The 21,552-nt window shown below is 38.7% G+C and overlaps 1 protein-coding gene across 12 annotated transcripts in view; it reads right to left on the bottom strand.

The window, feature by feature from the left end:
• Positions 1–97: 97 nt before the first annotated feature.
• LOC137840170 (piggyBac transposable element-derived protein 3-like) overlaps positions 98–21,552 on the bottom strand; it is a 74,175-nt gene continuing 52,720 nt past the window's right edge. For 4 of the 12 annotated variants that reach the window (XM_068650246.1, XM_068650247.1, XM_068650244.1 and 1 more), the window contains one exon: positions 98–16,433. In XM_068650246.1, the coding sequence (XP_068506347.1) occupies positions 739–1,335 (597 nt within the window). In that variant the 5' untranslated portion in view covers positions 1,336–16,433 and the 3' untranslated portion in view covers positions 98–738. The remainder of the gene's footprint in view (positions 16,434–21,552) is intronic. The other 8 variants (XM_068650254.1, XM_068650245.1, XM_068650249.1 and 5 more) reach the window with 8 other exon arrangements.

Here is a 21,552-nt window from a genome sequence, read left to right as displayed (position 1 = left end):
GATGAACTGATCATTTGAATCAGGAGTGCTTAACGAGGGAAACTTGGAAAACATGTAGGAATGCGGCCCTCGAGGACTGGACTTGGACACCCCTGGTTTACGGCAATGGGTCCTATTTTAACCCGGATCTACCCACATTTTTTTTCCTAAAAAGGTGCATATTTTCTTGGTCCTTAGGTCTCCCTAAGTACGAATATGCCGCGCTTTTTTGGTTATGACGTCGCCTACACGAGATGCGGCATCTATATATATAGACTATGGGCTGATACGTGCACAAAAATTGGAGCATTCTGACAATTTACAAGTGTAACATGATGTAATTTATTTGAATGTTCAGAGTTAGTTGTGTTTCACACGTAACAGCTGTCTGCAACATGAAAGGGACCATTTCCGCAAGTTTCAATGGGCATGCATGTGCAACGTCTCCAGTCAACAGCGGCCGTCATCCCCAGGGTACCAGTCTTAAGAAAATGGCGAAGTTTCTATGAACACAAGTTGGCTTTCATAGCCGTATGTATTTGCAACAAACTTTCAGGGAAAACGGTACAAAACCATGGTACAATAAGTGCAGTGGACTGAAGATTGCGGTACCATAAACGCAGTGGACGGCCGTGATTTGTAACCCAGCAGTGATCATGCTCAGCCTTGCGCCGCCACTTCTGGTCAGAAAACGGATCACGCGACCAGTGCTTCTCACACATTCTGTTCCGGCTGGTGGTAACCACGGAAACACATCATTCATAGTGCCACGCAGCACTTGGAGCACGCACTGGACGGACGTGACTTGCAAGTCCGCAGTACGCACTTTCGGCCTTGCTCCGCCACTTCCGGCCAGTGCTCCATGCCGTCAAAGCGGGAGTCATCGGCAACTGCACACAGGCGCGGTCTGCCCACTCTCCGAGCTCGAGTGACACCTGGTGCTGCAAGCAGAGTTCGGGCCACCTCGCGTCGGAAGTTAAGATGAGATATCCCGGCGTGCTCATCCAGCCGGTGCAGCACCCATGCATTGAGGACGGCCGCGTCCAGCATCCAGATGAATATTGGCCACCACCACTTCTTCCGGCACATGTTGATGCGGTAGAGCCCGATGCTCTGGTCGGCGCGCTCCGTGCCGCCCATGCTGCGGTTGTACAGCTGGACAACAAATGGCTGGTCCACTGCCACCTTCTTCTTCTCCTTCGCTGACCAGCGTGACGCCTTCTGCAGAGGATGCTCGGCGGCGAGGGTGGAGGCGATGGTGACCACGGCGTTATCCTTCCACCGAGTGACCGCAATCTTGTTTGCCGTGTCGTACACGACAGACAAGATTTGGTGTCTCCCAAAGTATTCAATCATTGCCTCGTCCACATCAACATTGCATTGGATACGCCTCCCTGAACCCAGCGTTGAGGATGTCCATCATGGGACGCAGCTTTGTCATCCGGTCGCTGAGGTTCAGGTGCGCGTTGTCGGCGCAGTGAATGTAGCGGATGATCTCCTCGAACCTGTTGCGTGATATGGCCCCAGCGACGAGGGCGCACTGGAGATCTTCATCTGTGCTCCAGTAGTGTCGGCGACTGGGGAGAGAGTGGTAACCCGAGAGCACCAAGATCCCCAACACGCGCTTCAATTCTCCGATGGTGAGCTGGAAGTTTGAGTCAGTCACCTGGTCTCTCGAACAAGGTGAGGATATACATCAGAAAGGACGAAGTCCAGCTTCTGATTTGCGCTTTCCAACGACAATCGTGGGGGCGGCGAGAGGCCTGGCGTCCGGGAATTTTGTCAGGCGCAGACTCCACACTGACCGCACATCAGTCAATAACCATTATATGATAATTGTTCCCTAAAAGTAAAAATTGGAGCATCTATATATAGACTATGGGCATCTATATATAGACTATGGGCTGAAACGGGCTACTAGTCTTTGGTGTGACGTGGCTGAGTTTTGATCTCACAACCTTCCAGTTTCAGGTTGGACACTCTACCACTAGGCCACTGAGCTGAAGGATTAGTGCTGATTTTAGTTTATATAATCTTTGAAGCTTTTTTTTTTTTTTTTTAACTATTTTTAGCAGATGCACTGATCGTTTGGGATTTTTATTGTACATGTGACAATGACAATAAAGATCTATCTATTTATCTATTTATCTATCTGTGTAACTAATAAAGTTGTGATGCTATGCCCAAACAGCTTTTTTTTTTTTTTACTCCACCATGCATAAAAGCGGGTGGCGACCTCGTTACAGCAAACCTGAAGAGAGAGGTAAGTGGTTTTGTCAGGTATCTCTCCTCCAACTTGAAATTTGATTTTTGATCAACATCTTTGGTAAACACAGACATGTGCATAGTTCGTTTATTATTATTTCTTTAACCTAGACTGATGTGTTGGTGTGCAAAATATCGTTTACAAACTGAGTGGAAGTTAATCAAGGATTCTGTGATTCTGCTGTTCATTTACTATACTTGGAAAAAATATTGTCCTGTTGTTGCAATGCTCTTTTTCTGAGGTACATTCTGATAAACTTGCAATGAATTAACGCCATCAGATACATGGAAGTGAAAATAAGTTGTAAAACAAGCATAGGTGGCACTTTTAAATCTGCTATATTGTTTTACCTGTGAAAATAAATGCTCTATCATAAGAAGACCGTTCAAAGTCTGCGCGCAACGCTTTTGCACATGGGAAATTGGCCGTCCATGTGTGCACAATGGGACAAAATGGCCACCACCATACCCATGTGCTTGCAATTGGACACATTTGTGGTTTAAAGTCAAAGTGGTTACACAAACAAACAAAGGAAGATTAGCAAAATCACATGCTACAAATACAAGCAACATTTCAAGTTGCTTGGCCGCTTTCGGTCATCCGTTTTGCAATTTGTTGCATTTTTTGAAATTTTCTTCACAGACTTGGAATGAAATGGAAATGTGTATATAAAACAAATTATCTGAAAAAATTCTGATCATTATCATTTGGCACTTTATCTTTCAGAATGAACAATAAAGTCATTAAAGCGCAAGTGGTCGGTGTGCGGAATGACCTTCGGGCCAGAGGGTGGAAGATGGGTGCTATGGGCTGTGAGATGGATGGGCATTACCAGAATGTAACTGTTGCCCTCTGTGATGGTACAGCCGCTTTCAAGATGACTATTTTCAGTAATCTGGCGTGCCAAGTCACAGAGGGCAACAGTTACGTGTTTGTCCATTTCATGGCGGAGCCGGGAAACCCGAACGTTCTTCTATGTCAAAAGACAAGCAAGATATATATGGGGGCGGAAGTGGAGATCAGCGATGCTTTGAGGGCTGAGGCCCTCAAGCTCATTTTCCCCCCATCGTTGCCAATGTCTGTCAGGGAGGTGATCAGAAACCCTCCTGAGGGGCTGGTAGACATCGAGGGACAGGTCGAAAGTGTAAGTTTACTTCACGCACGCATGCATGTTAAATATCTATTTAGAACTACTAAAAATAAAAACTTGTTTTCTACCATTAAACATTGCAGGATAACACAATTGTATTTCTGTTTGTTCCAAATTAGAAACAGGCAAGAAGAATGGTTTCTGTACGTGGGGCTCGGTTGGTGCCATTGAGCATCGTATACTTAAAACAGGTAAGCAACCTGTCGATTTACTGTTATTCCACTTCACGCATGCATACTGAAGTAATATTTGGTTTTAAACCATTGCAGAATGAAGATGTCGTACGAGTGGCTGTGTGGAGGGAGGCGAACTTGACCCCGATCAAGGTTGGGGCCTTTTACACCTTCACGCACGTTCGTGCCGTGACGAACGAATTTGGCCTGTCGCTCAACACCACACAATATTCTAAGATATCGGTGAGTAAAGAAAAATCTTTAAAATGGAAAAGGAATGTTATCAGTTTAGGTTGTTTTGAATGAATGAGTATAATACTATGAATGCCGGCTTTCCATACAATCTCCTTCAAATTTTACAACTTTATGAGAAATGCTGTTGACTTGTGACCAGCCTGTTTGCAAACACCCCCCCTGGTGGGGACAAAACGGTACATATAATGGAAGGATTTTATGGACACCTTGTGAATTAGTAATTGCTGGGTGTGACTGTAATGAATTGACCTTAGGTTTATAGACTTATTTGTAACCTTTGAGTTATATAATTGTTGTCAGTTTTCACCTGAGTAAACCTAATTGTGTTTTTATTCACTAGGTCTACAATGCAACTGTCGATTTGGTGGCCATAGGGCTGATGGTCGAAGAGGGAGAGGTTATGTTGGTGGATGGGGAGGGGGTTGAGACAAAAATTGCCATGAGTGTGTGGAGCAACACTTTTTCTGAGCTGCCTACAATACCACAAGGTGGACTCTTACTGCAACTCATTTATTCACAGGGTGAAGTAGTTCAAATATGTCAATAAAGATTTTATTTTGCCAATGCTGTCCATTTGCCCAATTGGTTTCTGTCAGAGTTAGGGGTGGGTGGGGTGCAGTTGCACTTTTCATTGGGAAGACTAAGTTTTCTGTTTGAAAGCATAGCTCTTTGTGCCACTTTTACAACATTTAAGACACGTTTAAAGACACATTTCTATGAGATGGCCTTTAACTAACTTGGAGTGGCCGATTTGGCCGGAGTTTGTGTTCTCTCTGCCCACCCCCTCCCTGGCTGGGGAGGGGGTTAGGTGGCGCAAAAGCTGATAGCGGCTAGCTGGATTCTCGGGGATCAATTCAAGATGAAGAAACTGCTGCTCAACCTCCTTGAAGACACTGCCAGGACAATCGAGGGCACCGCCGACATCCATTTTTTCATTGATTTTCATATTATGTATTACTTGCGCCCTCTCTGCATCCATTACAACCTGGTGATCCTGAAAGGGGGATCCTTCCATCTGTGGTCCCTTCTCAAGGTTTCTCATTTTGCCCTGGCAGGGTTTTTTTGAGTTTTTCCTTGCCCTTTTGGGAGCTTATGATCAGGGGATGCTTTGAGAATAATTGTTAATTTTTGGCTATGTGAAGCCCTTTGAGACTCTTTGTGATTTAGGGCTATACAAATAAACTTGACTTGACTTAAATATTTGACTGCATTATTTTGTCAAAAGCATCGATTTCTGCCAGAGTTTGTAGTATTTTTTGTTCTAAACATTGAACGTTTTTGCATAATTAGTACATTTGTGGTATAACATTATGCATTTATTCTTGGCATTTTTTGTTCATGAAATTCACTGTTTTTGTGTCATTGGCAAATATGTGGCTTATTCAATATGTGGCTTATTCAATATGTGGCCATTCATTCTGAATGGCAATTTCAACACGAGCCATCTTCATGCGAGGTTTCAAATTTCACATGTCACAAAACTTAATGCAGTTTTGGGTGTTCTAAATATTTACCGTGTTTGCATAATTAGTACATTTGTGGTATAAAATTACGCATTCATTAGCCCATTCAACTCGGACATTCATCACATTAACCAACTTTCACCCCCTCAACGGAAAGACGCCGTTAGCGCAGTTGATGGGGTGGGCGTTTCTCAGCACGTAGCGCTTCCCCGTGTGAGTTCCATTCCTACTGGGTGCAATTTCTTTTTTCCTTTTTATTCACTGCTTATTTTTAACGCTTTGTAAGTCGTCATTTTTCCATTTTATAATATTTATTTTCCTTTTTATTCTTCCCGTTTATCATTTGTAACTCTCGTCATTTTCCCATTCATTTTATAATAATTTATTTTCCTTTTTATTCTTCCCGCTTATCATTTTTGATGCTTATCGTTTGTAACTCGTCATTTTCCCATTTATATTTTCATGATTTATTTTCCTTTTTTTCTTCCCGCCTATCATTTTTAACATTTGCCTTCGCCTTCACACGCAATTTCTCCAGAAATTGCAATTCTAGTTGTGTGAAGGCGAAGGCCTTCACACATTGTTATTCTACTTTATTATTATTATTATTATTATTATTATTATTATTATTATTATTAAACAACTTATTCCGCCCACTTTTTTGGCACCTAACTAGTCCTACATGCTTCAACCGATTCACCCCGTTCAAACTTTCACACATTCCAAAAATTCATGTCATGCTTGCTACCATTTTTTTTGTTCTTAACGTTTACCGTTTTTGTGTAATTAGCAAATTTGTGACTTATAATTCCCCATTCATTCTTAATGGCAGTTTCAACACGAGCCATTTCCCTGCGTGGGTTTGAATTTTACATGTGTCACATTGGGCGTCTCACCATTACACAAACTCACACGACACTGGCTGCAGTTTTTTTCGTCATAAACATTTATCGTTTTTGCATAATTAGTACATTTGTGGTGCAAAATTACACATTCATTCTTAATGGCGTATTCAACATGAACATTTATCACATTAAGCGAATTCCACCACCTTAAAAGAGAAAACCAATTAGCTCAGGTGGTAACGTGGGCACTTCTTAACTTTAGACATGTCCCTGTGTGAGTTCGATTCCAACTGTGGGTACTGTTTTTTTTCCTTTTTATTCACTGCTTCTTATTTTTTACGCTTATGATTTGTAACTTGTCATTTTACCATTTATTTTAATAATAACCTTTTTATTCTTCCCGCTTATCATTTGTAACTCTCGTCATTTTCCCATTTATTGTATAAATAATTTAATTTCCTTTATATTCTTCCCGCTTATCATTTTTATCATTTATCATTAATAACTTTTGTCATTTTCCCATTTATTTTATAATAATTTAATTTCCTTTTTATTCTTCCCGCTTAAAGTAGAATAACAATAGTGCGAAGGTCTTCGCCTTCACACGCAATTTCTCCAGAAATTGCAATTCTAGTTGTGTGAAGGCGAAGGCCTTCACACATTGTTATTCTACTTTATTATTATTATTATTATTATTATTATTATTATTATTATTATTATTAAACAACTTATTCCGCCCACTTTTTTGGCACCTAACTAGTCCTACATGCTTCAACCGATTCACCCCGTTCAAACTTTCACACATTCCAAAAATTCATGTCATGCTTGCTACCATTTTTTTTGTTCTTAACGTTTACCGTTTTTGTGTAATTAGCAAATTTGTGACTTATAATTCCCCATTCATTCTTAATGGCAGTTTCAACACGAGCCATTTCCCTGCGTGGGTTCGAATTTTACATGTGTCACATTGGGCGTCTCACCATTACACAAACTCACACGACACTGGCTGCGGTTTTTTTCGTCATAAACATTTATCGTTTTTGCATAATTAGTACATTTGTGGTGCAAAATTACACATTCATTCTTAATGGCGTATTCAACATGAACATTCATCACATTAAGCGAATTTCACCACCTTAAAAGAGAAAACCAATTAGCTCAGGTGGTAACGTGGGCACTTCTTAACTCTAGACATGTCCCTGTGTGAGTTCGATTCCAACTGTGGGTACTGTTTTTTTCCTTTTTATTCACTGCTTCTTATTTTTTACGCTTATGATTTGTAACTTGTCATTTTACCATTTATTTTAATAATAACCTTTTTATTCTTCCCGCTTATCATTTGTAACTCTCGTCATTTTCCCATTTATTGTATAAATAATTTAATTTCCTTTATATTCTTCCCGCTTATCATTTTTATCATTTATCATTTATAACTTTTGTCATTTTCCCATTTATTTTATAATAATTTAATTTCCTTTTTATTCTTCCCGCTTAAAGTAGAATAACAATAGTGCGAAGGTCTTCGCCTTCACACGCAATTTCTCCAGAAATTGCAATTCTAGTTATTATTATTATTCAACTTATTCCTCCCCATTTTTTGGCACCTAACTAGTCCTACATGCTTCAACCGATTAACCCCGTTATAACTTTCACACATTCAAAAAATTCATGGCATGCTTGCTACCATTTTTTTTGTTGATAACATTTACCGTTTTTGTGTAATTAGCAAATTTGTGACTTTTAAATCCCCATTCATTCTTAATGGGGAATTCAACACGAGCCATTTTCCCGCGTGGGTTCGAATTTTACAGTGGGCGGAATTTATTTTCGAAAAAAGCAGAATAACAATAGTGTGAAGGTCTTCGCCTTCACACACGCAATTTCTCCAGGAATTGCAGATTGCTAGTTCTACTTTATTATTAGTGTGAAGGTGAAGACCTTCACACTATTGTTATTGCTGTCCTTTATTAGTGTGAAGGTGAAGACCTTCACACTATTGTTATTGCTGTCCTTTATTATTATTATTGTGTGAAGGCGAAGGCCTTCACACATTGTTATTCTACTTTATTAGTGTGAAGGTGAAGACCTTCACACTATTGTTATTGCTGTCCTTTATTATTATTATTATTATTATTATTATTCTACTTATTCCGCTCACTTTTTTTACGCTTAACTCCTTCCACATACTTCAACCGATTCACTCCGTTCCACTTTTCACTTATTCCAAATATTCATGACACGGCTGCTTACATTTTTTTTGTTCGAAAAATTTTCCGTTTTCACAAAATTCACGATTTTGTGGCATTTTTTTCCCCATTCATTCTTAATGGCAGATTCAACATTTCACATTTTTGTTGTTCCAGTTTGAAATTCACTTATTTCAACACATTCAAATCACATTGGGGACATTCCCAAACTTGCCAAATTCAAAAATTTCACGTTTTCACTTTTAAAATTTGCACAAAATTTTGCAAAATTTCACAAAATTTAGTTTTTCACTTCTAGTTTCTACATTTTTCCACCGATTCAACTCGTTCCAACTTTCAACTGTTCATCTTTTGCCTACCTATTCCACACCTTCCCACTTAGCAAAATTTCCAAATTTTCAATTTTGAAATTCACACCAAATTTTCCCAAAATTTAGTTTTTCCCTTCTAATTTCTACATTTTTCAACCGATTCAACCCATTCCAACTTTATTCACTTTGTTCACCTTATGCTTACCATATTCACCCCCTTCACCCCCACTTCCACAATTCAACCCTTGACCCCCACTTCCAGAGTGGCGGCCATCTTGGATTGACCCTGAAGTGCCCCAATGAACCCGGAATGAACTGGAAGTGTCCCAAATCAAACCGGAATTGACCCCAAATGAACCGGAAGTGACCTCAGGTAAACCGGAAGTGACCCCAAATCAAACCGGAAGTGACCCCAAATCAAACCGGAAGTGACCTTTTTAAACCGGAAGTGACCCCAAATAAACCGGAAGTGACCTCAGCTGGACCGGAAGTGCCTCTAATCAAACCGGAAGTGACCTAAATAGACCGGAAGTGCCTCTAATCAAACCGGAAGTGACCCAAATCAAACCGGAAGTGACCCCAAATGAACCGGAAGTGACCTCAGGTAAACCGGAAGTGACCCCAAATCAAACCGGAAGTGACCCCAAATCAAACCGGAAGTGACCTTTTTAAACCGGAAGTGACCCCAAATAAACCGGAAGTGACCTCAGCTAGACCGGAAGTGCCTCTAAGCAAACCGGAAGTGACCCAAATCAAACCGGAAATGACCATATTTCAACATTAAGTGCCCTAATTACCTACATTTGCGCTAACTTTTGCAAATTTTGCCCGATTAAACCCATTTCAACATTTTAACCCCAAAAGTGAACCTCCTGAAGCCGTTTCTTTCCTTTTGTTCCAAATTTCAGAAACTTTTGGTGCAATTTTTTTTTCTTTTAATTCCCATTCATTCTCTATTAGGATTCAAGATTTGCTCTAACTTCTACATTTTTTAACCGATTCAACTTGTTCCAACTTTGAACTGTTCTTCTTTTGCCTTCCTATTCCACAACTACCCACTTACCAAAAATTCTCTACAATTTTGTTTTTCTAATCTAATTTCTACATTTTTCAACTTATTCAACCCATTCGACCTTTCAACTGTTCATCATTTTCCTACCTATTCCACAACTTCCCACTTACCCAAAATTCCAAATTTTCAATTTTGTAACTCACACCCAATTTTCCCAAATTTCCTTTTTCCCTTGTAATTTCTACATTTTTCAACCGATTCAACTCTTTTCAACATCATTCTGCAACATTCCCCAAGTATTTATTCAACCTCTTCACCTTCACACGCAATATCTTCAGGAATTGCAAATTCTAGTTAGTGTGAAGGTGAAGACCTTCACACTATTGTTATTGCTGTCCTTTATTATTATTATTCTACTTATTCCGCTCACTTTTTTGACGCTTAACTCCTTCCACATACTTCAACCGATTCACTCCGTTCCACTTTTCACTTATTCCAAATATTCATGACACGGCTGCTTACATTTTTTTTGTTCGAAAAATTTTCCGTTTTCACAAAATTCACGATTTTGTGGCATTTTTTTCCCCATTCATTCTTAATGGCAGATTCAACATTTCACATTTTTGTTGTTCCAGTTTGAAATTCACTTATTTCAACACATTCAAATCACATTGGGGACATTCCCAAACTTGCCAAATTCAAAAATTTCACGTTTTCACTTTTAAAATTTGCACAAAATTTTGCAAAATTTCACAAAATTTAGTTTTTCACTTCTAGTTTCTACATTTTTCCACCGATTCAACTCGTTCCAACTTTCAACTGTTCATCTTTTGCCTACCTATTCCACACCTTCCCACTTAGCAAAATTTCCAAATTTTCAATTTTGAAATTCACACCAAATTTTCCCAAAATTTAGTTTTTCCCTTCTAATTTCTACATTTTTCAACCGATTCAACCCATTCCAACTTTATTCACTTTGTTCACCTTATGCTTACCATATTCACCCCCTTCACCCCCACTTCCACAATTCAACCCTTGACCCCCACTTCCAGAGTGGCGGCCATCTTGGATTGACCCTGAAGTGCCCCAATGAACCCGGAATGAACTGGAAGTGCCCCAAATCAAACCGGGATTGACCCCAAATGAACCGGAAGTGACCTCAGGTAAACCGGAAGTGACCCCAAATCAAACCGGAAGTGACCCCAAATCAAACCGGAAGTGACCTTTTTCAACCGGAAGTGACCTTTTTCAACCGGAAGTGACCCCAAATAAACCGGAAGTGACCTCAGCTAGACCGGAAGTGCCTCTAATCAAACCGGAAGTGACCCAAATCAAACCGGAAATGACCATATTTCAACATTAAGTGCCCTAAATACCTGCATTTGCGCTAACTTTTGCAAATTCTGCCCGATTAAACCCATTTCAACATTTTAACCCCAAAAGTGAACCTCCTGAAGCCGTTTCTTTCCTTTTGTTCCAAATTTCAGAAACTTTTGGTGCAATTTTTTTTTCTTTTAATTCCCATTCATTCTCTATTAGGATTCAAGATTTGCTCTAACTTCTACATTTTTTAACCGATTCAACTCGTTCCAACTTTCAACTGTTCCTCTTTTGCCTTCCTATTCCACAACTTCCCACTTACCAAAAATTCTCTACAATTTTGTTTTTCTACTCTAATTTCTACATTTACAACTTATTCAACCCATTTCACCTTTCAACTGTTCATCATTTTCCTACCTATTCCACAACTTCCCACTTACCCAAAATTCCAAATTTTCTATTTTGAAATTCACACCCAATTTTCCCAAATTTCCTTTTTCCCTTGTAATTTCTACATTTTTCAACCGATTCAACTCTTTTCAACATCATTCTGCAACATTCCCCAAGTATTTATTCAACCTCTTCACCTTCACACGCAATTTCTTCAGGAATTGCAAATTCTAGTTAGTGTGAAGGTGAAGACCTTCACACTATTGTTATTGCTGTCCTTTATTAGTGTGAAGGTGAAGACCTTCACACTATTGTTATTGCTGTCCTTTATTATTATTATTAGTGTGAAGGTGAAGACCTTCACACTATTGTTATTGCTGTCCTTTATTATTAGTGTGAAGGTGAAGACCTTCACACTATTGTTATTGCTGTCCTTTATTAGTGTGAAGGTGAAGACCTTCACACTATTGTTATTGCTGTCCTTTATTATTATTATTATTCTACTTATTCCGCTCACTTTTTTGTCCGTTAACTACTTCCACATACTTCAACCGATTCACTCCATTCCACTTTTCACTGATTCCAAATATTCATGACACGGGTGCTTACATTTTTTTCGTTCAAAAAATTTTCCGTTTTCGCAAAATTCACAAAATTCCGGCAAATTCTTCCCCATTCATTCTTAATGGCAGATTCAACATTTCACATTTATGTTGCTCCAGTTTGAAATTCACTTAATTCAACACATTCAAATCACATTGGGGACATTCCCAAACTTGCCAAATTAGAAAATTTCACGTTTTCACTTTTAAAATTTGCACAAAATTTTGCAAAATTTCACAAAATTTAGTTTTTCACTTCTAATTTCTAAATTTTTCCACCGATTCAACTCGTTCCAACTTTCAACTGTTCATCTTTTGCCTACCTATTCCACACCTTCCCACTTACCAAAATTTCCAAATTTTCAATTTTGAAATTCACACCAAATTTTCCCAAAATTTAGTTTTTCCCTTCTAATTTCTACATTTTTCAACCGATTCAACCCATTCCAACTTTATTCACTTTGTTCACCTTATGCTTACCATATTCACCCCCTTCACCCCCACTTCCACAATTCAACCCTTGACCCCCACTTCCAGAGTGGCGGCCATCTTGGATTGACCCTGAAGTGCCCCAATGAACTCGGAATGAACCGGAAGTGCCCCATATCAAACCGGAATTGACCCCAAATGAACCGGAAGTGACCACAAATCAAACCGGAAGTGACCCCAAATCAAACCGGAAGTGACCTTTTTCAACCGGATGTGACCTAAATAAACCGGAAGTGACCTCAGCTAGACATGAAGTTCCTCTAATCAAACCGGAAGCGACCCAAATAGACCGGAAGTGACCTAAATCAAACCGGAAGTGACCATATTTAGACATTAAGTGCCCTAAATAGCTACATTTGCGCTAACTTTTGCAAATTTTTCCCGATTAAACCCGTTTCAACATTTTAACCCCAAAAGTGAACCTCCTGAAGCCATTTTTCTTCCTTATGTTCCAAATTTCTAAAACTTTTGGCGCAATTTTTTTTCTTTTAATTCCCATTCATTCTCTATTAGGATTCAAGATTTGCTCTAACTTCTACATTTTTTAACTGATTCAACTCGTTCCAACTTTCAACTGTTCCTCTTTTGCCTTCCTATTCCACAACTTCCCACTTACCAAAAATTCTCTACAATTTTGTTTTTCTACTCTAATTTCTACATTTTCAACTTATTCAACCCATTCCACCTTTCAACTGTTCATCATTTTCCTACCTATTCCACAACTTCCCACTTACCCAAAATTCCAAATTTTCAATTTTGAAATTCACACCCAATTTTCCCAAATTTCCTTTTTCCCTTGTAATTTCTACATTTTTCAACCGATTCAACTCTTTTCAACATCATTCTGCAACATTCCCCAAGTATTTATTCAACCTCTTCACCTTCACACGCAATTTCTTCAGGAATTGCAAATTCTAGTTATTATTATTATTCTACTTATTCCGCTCACTTTTTTGTCCGTTAACTACTTCCACATACTTCAACCGATTGACTCCGTTCCACTTTTCACTTATTCCAAATATTCATGACATAGGTGCTTACATTTTTTTCGTTCAAAAAATTTTCCGTTTTCACAAAATTCACGATTTTATGGCAATTTTTTCCCCATTCATTCTTAATGGCAGATTCAACATTTCACATTTTTGTTGTTCCAGTTTGAAATTCACTTATTTCAACACATTCAAATCACATTGGGGACATTCCCAAACTTGCCAAATTCAAAAATTTCACGTTTTCACTTTTAAAATTTGCACAAAATTTTGCAAAATTTCGCTAAATTCAGTTTTTCACTTCTAATTTCTACATTTTTCCGCCGATTTTACTCGTTCCAACTTTCAACTGTTTATCTTTTGCCTACCTATTCCACACCTTCCCACTTAGCAAAATTTCCAAATTTTCAATTTTGAAATTGACACCAAATTTTCCAAAAATTTAGTTTTTCCCTTCTAATTTCTACATTTTTCAACCGATTCAACCAATTCCAACTTTATTCACTTTGTTCACCTTATGCTTACCATATTCACCCCCTTCACCCCCACTTCCACAATTCAACCCTTGACCCCCACTTCCAGAGTGGCGGCCATCTTGGATTGACCCTGAAGTGCCCCAATGTACGCAGAATGAACTGGAAGTGCCCCAAATCAAACCGGAATTGACCCCAAATGAACCGGAAGTGACCTCAGGTAAACCGGAAGTGACCCCAAATCAAACCGGAAGTGACCCCAAATCAAACCGGAAGTGACCTTTTTCAACCGGAAGTGACCTTTTTAAACCGGAAGTGACCCCAAATAAACCGGAAGTGACCTCAGCTAGACCGGAAGTGCCTCTAATCAAACCGGAAGTGACCCAAATCAAACCGGAAGTGACCATATTTCAACATTAAGTGCCCTAAATACCTACATTTGCGCTAACTTTTGCAAATTTCGCCCGATTAAACCCATTTCAACATTTTAACCCTAAAAGTGAACCTCCTGAAGCCGTTTTTTTCCTTTTGTTCCAAATTTCAGAAACTTTTGGTGCAATTTTTTTTTCTTTTAATTCCCATTCATTCTCTATTAGGATTCAAGATTTGGTCTAACTTCTACAATTTTTAACCGATTCAATTTGTTCCAACTTTCAACTGTTCATCTTTTGCCTTCCTATTCCACAACTTCCCACTTACCAAAAATTCTCTACAATTTTGTTTTTCTACTCTAATTTCTACATTTTCAACTTATTCAACCCATTCCACCTTTCAACTGTTCATCATTTTCCTACCTATTCCACAACTTCCCACTTACCCAAAATTCCAAATTTTCAATTTTGAAATTCACACCGAATTTTCCCAAATTTCCTTTTTCCCTTGTAATTTCTACATTTTTCAACCGATTCAACTCTTTTCAACATCATTCTGCAACATTCCCCAAGTATTTATTCAACCTCTTCACCTTCACACGCAATTTCTTCAGGAATTGCAAATTCTAGTTATTATTATTATTCTACTTATTCCGCTCACTTTTTTGACGCTTAACTCCTTCCACATACTTCAACCGATTCACTCCGTTCCACTTTTCACTTATTCCAAATATTCATGACACGGCTGCTTACATTTTTTTTGTTCGAAAAATTTTCCGTTTTCACAAAATTCACGATTTTGTGGCATTTTTTTCCCCATTCATTCTTAATGGCAGATTCAACATTTCACATTTTTGTTGTTCCAGTTTGAAATTCACTTATTTCAACACATTCAAATCACATTGGGGACATTCCCAAACTTGCCAAATTCAAAAATTTCACGTTTTCACTTTTAAAATTTGCACAAAATTTTGCAAAATTTCACAAAATTTAGTTTTTCACTTCTAGTTTCTACATTTTCCCACCGATTCAACTCGTTCCAACTTTCAACTGTTCATCTTTTGCCTACCTATTCCACACCTTCCCACTTAGCAAAATTTCCAAATTTTCAATTTTGAAATTCACACCAAATTTTCCCAAAATTTAGTTTTTCCCTTCTAATTTCTACATTTTTCAACCGATTCAACCCATTCCAACTTTATTCACTTTGTTCACCTTATGCTTACCATATTCACCCCCTTCACCCCCACTTCCACAATTCAACCCTTGACCCCCACTTCCAGAGTGGCGGCCATCTTGGATTGACCCTGAAGTGCCCCAATGAACCCGGAATGAACTGGAAGTGCCCCAAATCAAACCGGAATTGACCCCAAATGAACCGGAAGTGACCTCAGGTAAACCGGAAGTGACCCCAAATCAAACCGGAAGTGACCCCAAATCAAACCGGAAGTGACCTTTTTAAACCGGAAGTGACCCCAAATAAACCGGAAGTGACCTCAGCTAGACCGGAAGTGCCTCTAATCAAACCGGAAGTGACCCAAATAGACCGGAAGTGACCCAAATCAAACCGGAAGTGACCATATTTCAACATTAAGTGCCCTAAATACCTACATTTGCGCTAACTTTTGCAAATTTTGCCCGATTAAACCCATTTCAACATTTTAACCCCAAAAGTGAACCTCCTAAAGCTGTTTTTTTCCTTTTGTTCCAAATTTCAAAAAATTTTGGTGCAATTTTTTTTCTTTTAATTCCCATTCATTCTCTATTAGGATTCAAGATTTGCTCTAACTTCTACATTTTTTAACCGATTCAACTTGTTCCAACTTTGAACTGTTCTTCTTTTGCCTTCCTATTCCACAACTACCCACTTACCAAAAATTCTCTACAATTTTGTTTTTCTAATCTAATTTCTACATTTTTCAACTTATTCAACCCATTCGACCTTTCAACTGTTCATCATTTTCCTACCTATTCCACAACTTCCCACTTACCCAAAATTCCAAATTTTCAATTTTGTAACTCACACCCAATTTTCCCAAATTTCCTTTTTCCCTTGTAATTTCTACATTTTTCAACCGATTCAACTCTTTTCAACATCATTCTGCAACATTCCCCAAGTATTTATTCAACCTCTTCACCTTCACACGCAATTTCTTCAGGAATTGCAAATTCTAGTTATTATTATTATTCTACTTATTCCGCTCACTTTTTTGACGCTTAACTCCTTCCACATACTTCAACCGATTCACTCCGTTCCACTTTTCACTTATTCCAAATATTCATGACACGGCTGCTTACATTTTTTTTGTTCGAAAAATTTTCCGTCTTCACAAAATTCACGATTTTGTGGCATTTTTTTCCCCATTCATTCTTAATGGCAGATTCAACATTTCACATTTTTGTTGTTCCAGTTTGAAATTCACTTATTTCAACACATTCAAATCACATTGGGGACATTCCCAAACTTGCCAAATTCAAAAATTTCACGTTTTCACTTTTAAAATTTGCACAAAATTTTGCAAAATTGCACAAAATTTAGTTTTTCACTTCTAGTTTCTACATTTTTCCACCGATTCAACTTGTTCCAACTTTCAACTGTTCATCTTTTGCCTACCTATTCCACACCTTCCCACTTAGCAAAATTTCCAAATTTTCAATTTTGAAATTCACACCAAATTTTCCCAAAATTTAGTTTTTCCCTTCTAATTTTTACATTTTTCAACCGATTCAACCCATTCCAACTTTATTCACTTTGTTCACCTTATGCTTACCATATTCACCCCCTTCACCCCCACTTCCACAATTCAACCCTTGACCCCCACTTCCAGAGTGGCGGCCATCTTGGATTGACCCTGAAGTGCCCCAATGTACGCAGAATGAACTGGAAGTGCCCCAAATCAAACCGGAATTGACCCCAAATGAACCGGAAGTGACCTCAGGTAAACCGGAAGTGACCCCAAATCAAACCGGAAGTGACCCCAAATCAAACCGGAAGTGACCTTTTTAAACCGGAAGTGACCCCAAATAAACCGGAAGTGACCTCAGCTAGACCGGAAGTGCCTCTAATCAAACCGGAAGTGACCCAAATCAAACCGGAAGTGACCATATTTCAACATTAAGTGCCCTAAATACCTACATTTGCGCTAACTTTTGCAAATTTCGCCCGATTAAACCCATTTCAACATTTTAACCCCAAAAGTGAACCTCCTGAAGCCGTTTTTTTCCTTTTGTTCCAAATTTCAGAAACTTTTGGTGCAATTTTTTTTTCTTTTAATTCCCATTCATTCTCTATTAGGATTCAAGATTTGCTCTAACTTCTACATTTTTTAACCGATTCAACTCGTTCCAACTTTCAACTGTTCCTCTTTTGCCTTCCTATTCCACAACTTCCCACTTTTCCCGCTGTTAGAGCAAGATGGCGGCGCGTGCACACGCAGCGGCCACTCTCTGTCCCGTTCGGTGTTTTGTGAGTGTTTACTGAGTGTTTGTCCGGCAGTTTTGTGTATGTTCGTCTCGTGTGATACGTCGTGCTACTAGTGCGGCGGGCATGTTCTGCTCAACATCGGCGGAAGTGGGTTTTATGGCGTTCTGGACTTTGGTGCGGAGAGATTAAGGGCGCTCGGACTGCTTCGTCATGGAGCGACGCCGGACTGGCCTGCTCTTCCTCCCCCGGTTGGACTGCGTCGTGAGCTCGGACTGCTCCGTCCTGGAGCATTGTTGGGATGCGTCGGCAGCGGGTCTGCGAGGCAGCGGGAGAGGGGCCAGCGCGGAGACATCGGGCCAGGCTTGCGGCCACCCCACCTCGCCCAGCCGTGCCTTCCATTCTACTGGCGTACGTTCGTTCGCGGGACGACAAGATGGGTTGCGTTCGCCTGATAAGATCCACGAACCGGACAGTGCGTGCCTGCTGTGTGCTCGTGTTCACAGTGGCCTGGTTGACTGTCATCTTTCCGGACTCTGCTGTGGATCGGGAGCGGCTAGCGTGCTATCACTCTTATTGTTCATCTTCTTGTTTTATTTTTCCTGTGTTGTTTACTTGTATGTGCGTTGTGAACTCTGTCTTGTTACCCTGGGATAGTGAGAAACGTAATTTCGATCGCTTTGTGTGTCTTGACATGCGGAGCTATTGACAATAAAGGAGACTTTGACTTTGACTTTGACTTTGACTTACCAAAAATTCTCTACAATTTTGTTTTTCTACTCTAATCTCTACATTTTCAACTTATTCAACCCATTCCACCTTTCAACTGTTCATCATTTTCCTACCTATTCCACAACTTCCCACTTACCCAAAATTCCAAATTTTCAATTTTGAAATTCACACCCAATTTTCCCAAATTTCCTTTTTCCCTTGTAATTTCTACATTTTTCAACCGATTCAACTCTTTTCAACATCATTTTGCAACATTCCCCAAGTATTTATTCAACCTCTTCACCTTCACACGCAATTTCTTCAGGAATTGCAAATTCTAGTTGTGTGAAGGCGAAGGCCTTCACACATTGTTATTCTACTTTATTATTATTATTATTATTATTATTATTATTATTATTCAACTTATTCCTCTCACTTTTTTGGCACCTAACTAGTCCTACATGCTTCAACCGATTCACCCCGTTCAAACTTTCACACATTCCAAAAATTCATGGCATGCTTGCTACCATTTTTTTTGTTGATAACATTTACCGTTTTTGTGTAATTAGCAAATTTGTGACTTTTAAATCCCCATTCATTCTTAATGGCAATTTCAACACGAGCCATTTCCCTGCGTGGGTTCGAATTTTACATGTGTCACATTGGGCGTCTCACCATTACACAAACTCACACGACACTGGCTGCAGTTTTTTTCGTCATAAACATTTATCGTTTTTGCATAATTAGTACATTTGTGGTGTAAAATTACGCATTCATTCTTAATGGCGTATTCAACATGAACATTCATCACATTAAGCGAATGCCACCACTTTAAAAAAGAGAACCAATTAGCTCAGGTGGTAACGTGGGCACTTCTTAACTCTAGCCATGTCCCCGTGTGAGTTCGATTCCAACTGTTGGTACTGTTTTTTTTCCTTTTTATTCACTGCTTCTTATTTTTTACGCTTATGATTTGTAACTTGTCATTTTACCATTTATTTTAATAATAACCTTTTTATTCTTCCCGCTTATCATTTGTAACTCTCGTCATTTTCCCATTTATTGTGTAAATAATTTTATTTCCTTTATATTCTTCCCGCTTATCATTTTTATCATTTATCATTTGTAACTTTTGTCATTTTCCCATTTATTTTATAATAATTTAATTTTCTTTTTATTCTTCCCGCTTATCATTTTTATCATTTATCATTTGTAACTTTTGTCATTTTCCCATTTATTTCATAATAATTTAATTTCCTTTTTATTCTTCCCGCTTAAAGTAGAATAACAATAGTGCGAAGGTCTTCGCCTTCACACGCAATTTCTCCAGAAATTGCAATTCTAGTTGTGTGAAGGCGAAGGCCTTCACACATTGTTATTCTACTTTATTATTATTATTATTATTGTGTGAAGGCGATGGCCTTCACACATATGTTATTCTACACCATTCTCTATTATTGTGTGAAGGCGATGGCCTTCACACATATGTTATTCTACACCATTCTCTATTATTATTATTATTATTATTATATTTTATTCTCCACACTTTTTTGTCCCGCTTCTTCTTCCACATAATTCATCCGATTCACTCCGTTCCACTTTTGACGTATTCCAAATATTCACGAGATGAGCGCTTCCATTTTTCTCGTTCCGAAAATTTTCCGATTTCGCAAAATTCGCGAATTTACGACAAATTTTTCCCCATTCATTCTCAATGGCAGATTCTACATTTCACATTTACGTCATTCCCCTTTTAAATTCACCTCATTCAGCACATTCAAACCACATTCGGAATGATTCTCGACATTCCCAAAATTCCCAAATTCAAAAATTTCACGTTTTCACGTTAAAAATTCCGACAAAATTTCACGAAATTTCGTTTTTCACCTCTAGTTTCTACATTTTTCAACCGATTCAACCCATTCCAATTTTCAACTGTTCATCTTTTGCCTGCCTATTCCACAACTTCTCACCTACCAAAAATTCCAAAATTTCTAATTTGAAATTCAACCAAATTCTCCAAAATTTCATTTTTCTACTCTAACTTCTACGTTTTTCAACCGATTCAACCCATTCCAACTTTCAACTGTTCATCTTTTGCCTACCTATTCCGCACCTTCCCACTTACCAAAATTTCCAAATTTTCAATTTTGAAATTCAACCAAATTCTACAAAATTTGGTTTTTCTACTCTAATTTCTACATTTTTCAACCGATTCAACCCATTCCAACTTTATTCACTTTGGTCACCTCATCCTTACCATATTCACCCCCTTCACCCCCACTTCCACTATGCTTACACAATTCAACCCTTGACCCCCACTTCCAGTGTGGCGGCCATCTTGGATTGACCCTGAAGTGCTCCCAATGAACCTAGAATGAACCGGAAGTGCCCCAAATCGAACCGGAAGTGACCTTAGGTAAACAGGAAGTGACCTCAGGTAAACCGGAAGTGACCCCAAATCAAACCGGAAGTGACCTTTTTAAACCGGAAGTGACCTTTTTAAACCGGAAGTGACCTCAGCTGGACCGGAAGTGACCCAAATCAAACCGGAAGTGATCTTATTTCAACATTAAGTGCCCTAAATAGCTAAATTTTAGCTAACTTTTGCAATTTTTGTCCGATTAAACCCGTTTAAACATTTTAACCCCAAAATGGAACCTCCTGAAGTCGTTTTTTGTCCTTTTGTTCCAAATTTGAAAATATTTTGGCGCAATTGCTTTTTCTTTTAATTCCCAGTCATTCTCTATGGGGATTCAAGATTTGCTCTAACTTCTACATTTTTTAACCGTTTCAACCCGTTCCAACTTTCAACTGTTCATCTTTTGCCTACCTATTCCACAACCTCCCACTTACCAAAAATTCCAAAATTCAAATTTGAAATTCAACCACATTCTCCAAAATTTAGTATTACACTTCTATTTTCCACATTTCTCAAGAAATTCAACTCATTTCAACATCATTCGGCATCATTCCCAAAGAAGTGATTCAAAGTCTTCGCCTTCACACGCAATTTCTCCAGAAATTGCATTTTCTAGTTATTGTGTGAAGGCGATGGCCTTCACACATATGTTATTCTACACCATTCTCTATTATTATTATTATTATTATTATATTTTATTCTC

This window comes from Syngnathus scovelli, chromosome 3, assembly GCF_024217435.2.
Source record: "Syngnathus scovelli strain Florida chromosome 3, RoL_Ssco_1.2, whole genome shotgun sequence".
NCBI classification, from domain to species: Eukaryota; Metazoa; Chordata; class Actinopteri; order Syngnathiformes; family Syngnathidae; genus Syngnathus; species Syngnathus scovelli.
Note: the sequence above shows the minus strand (reverse complement) of the source record. Positions and strands in the feature narration are given on the sequence as shown.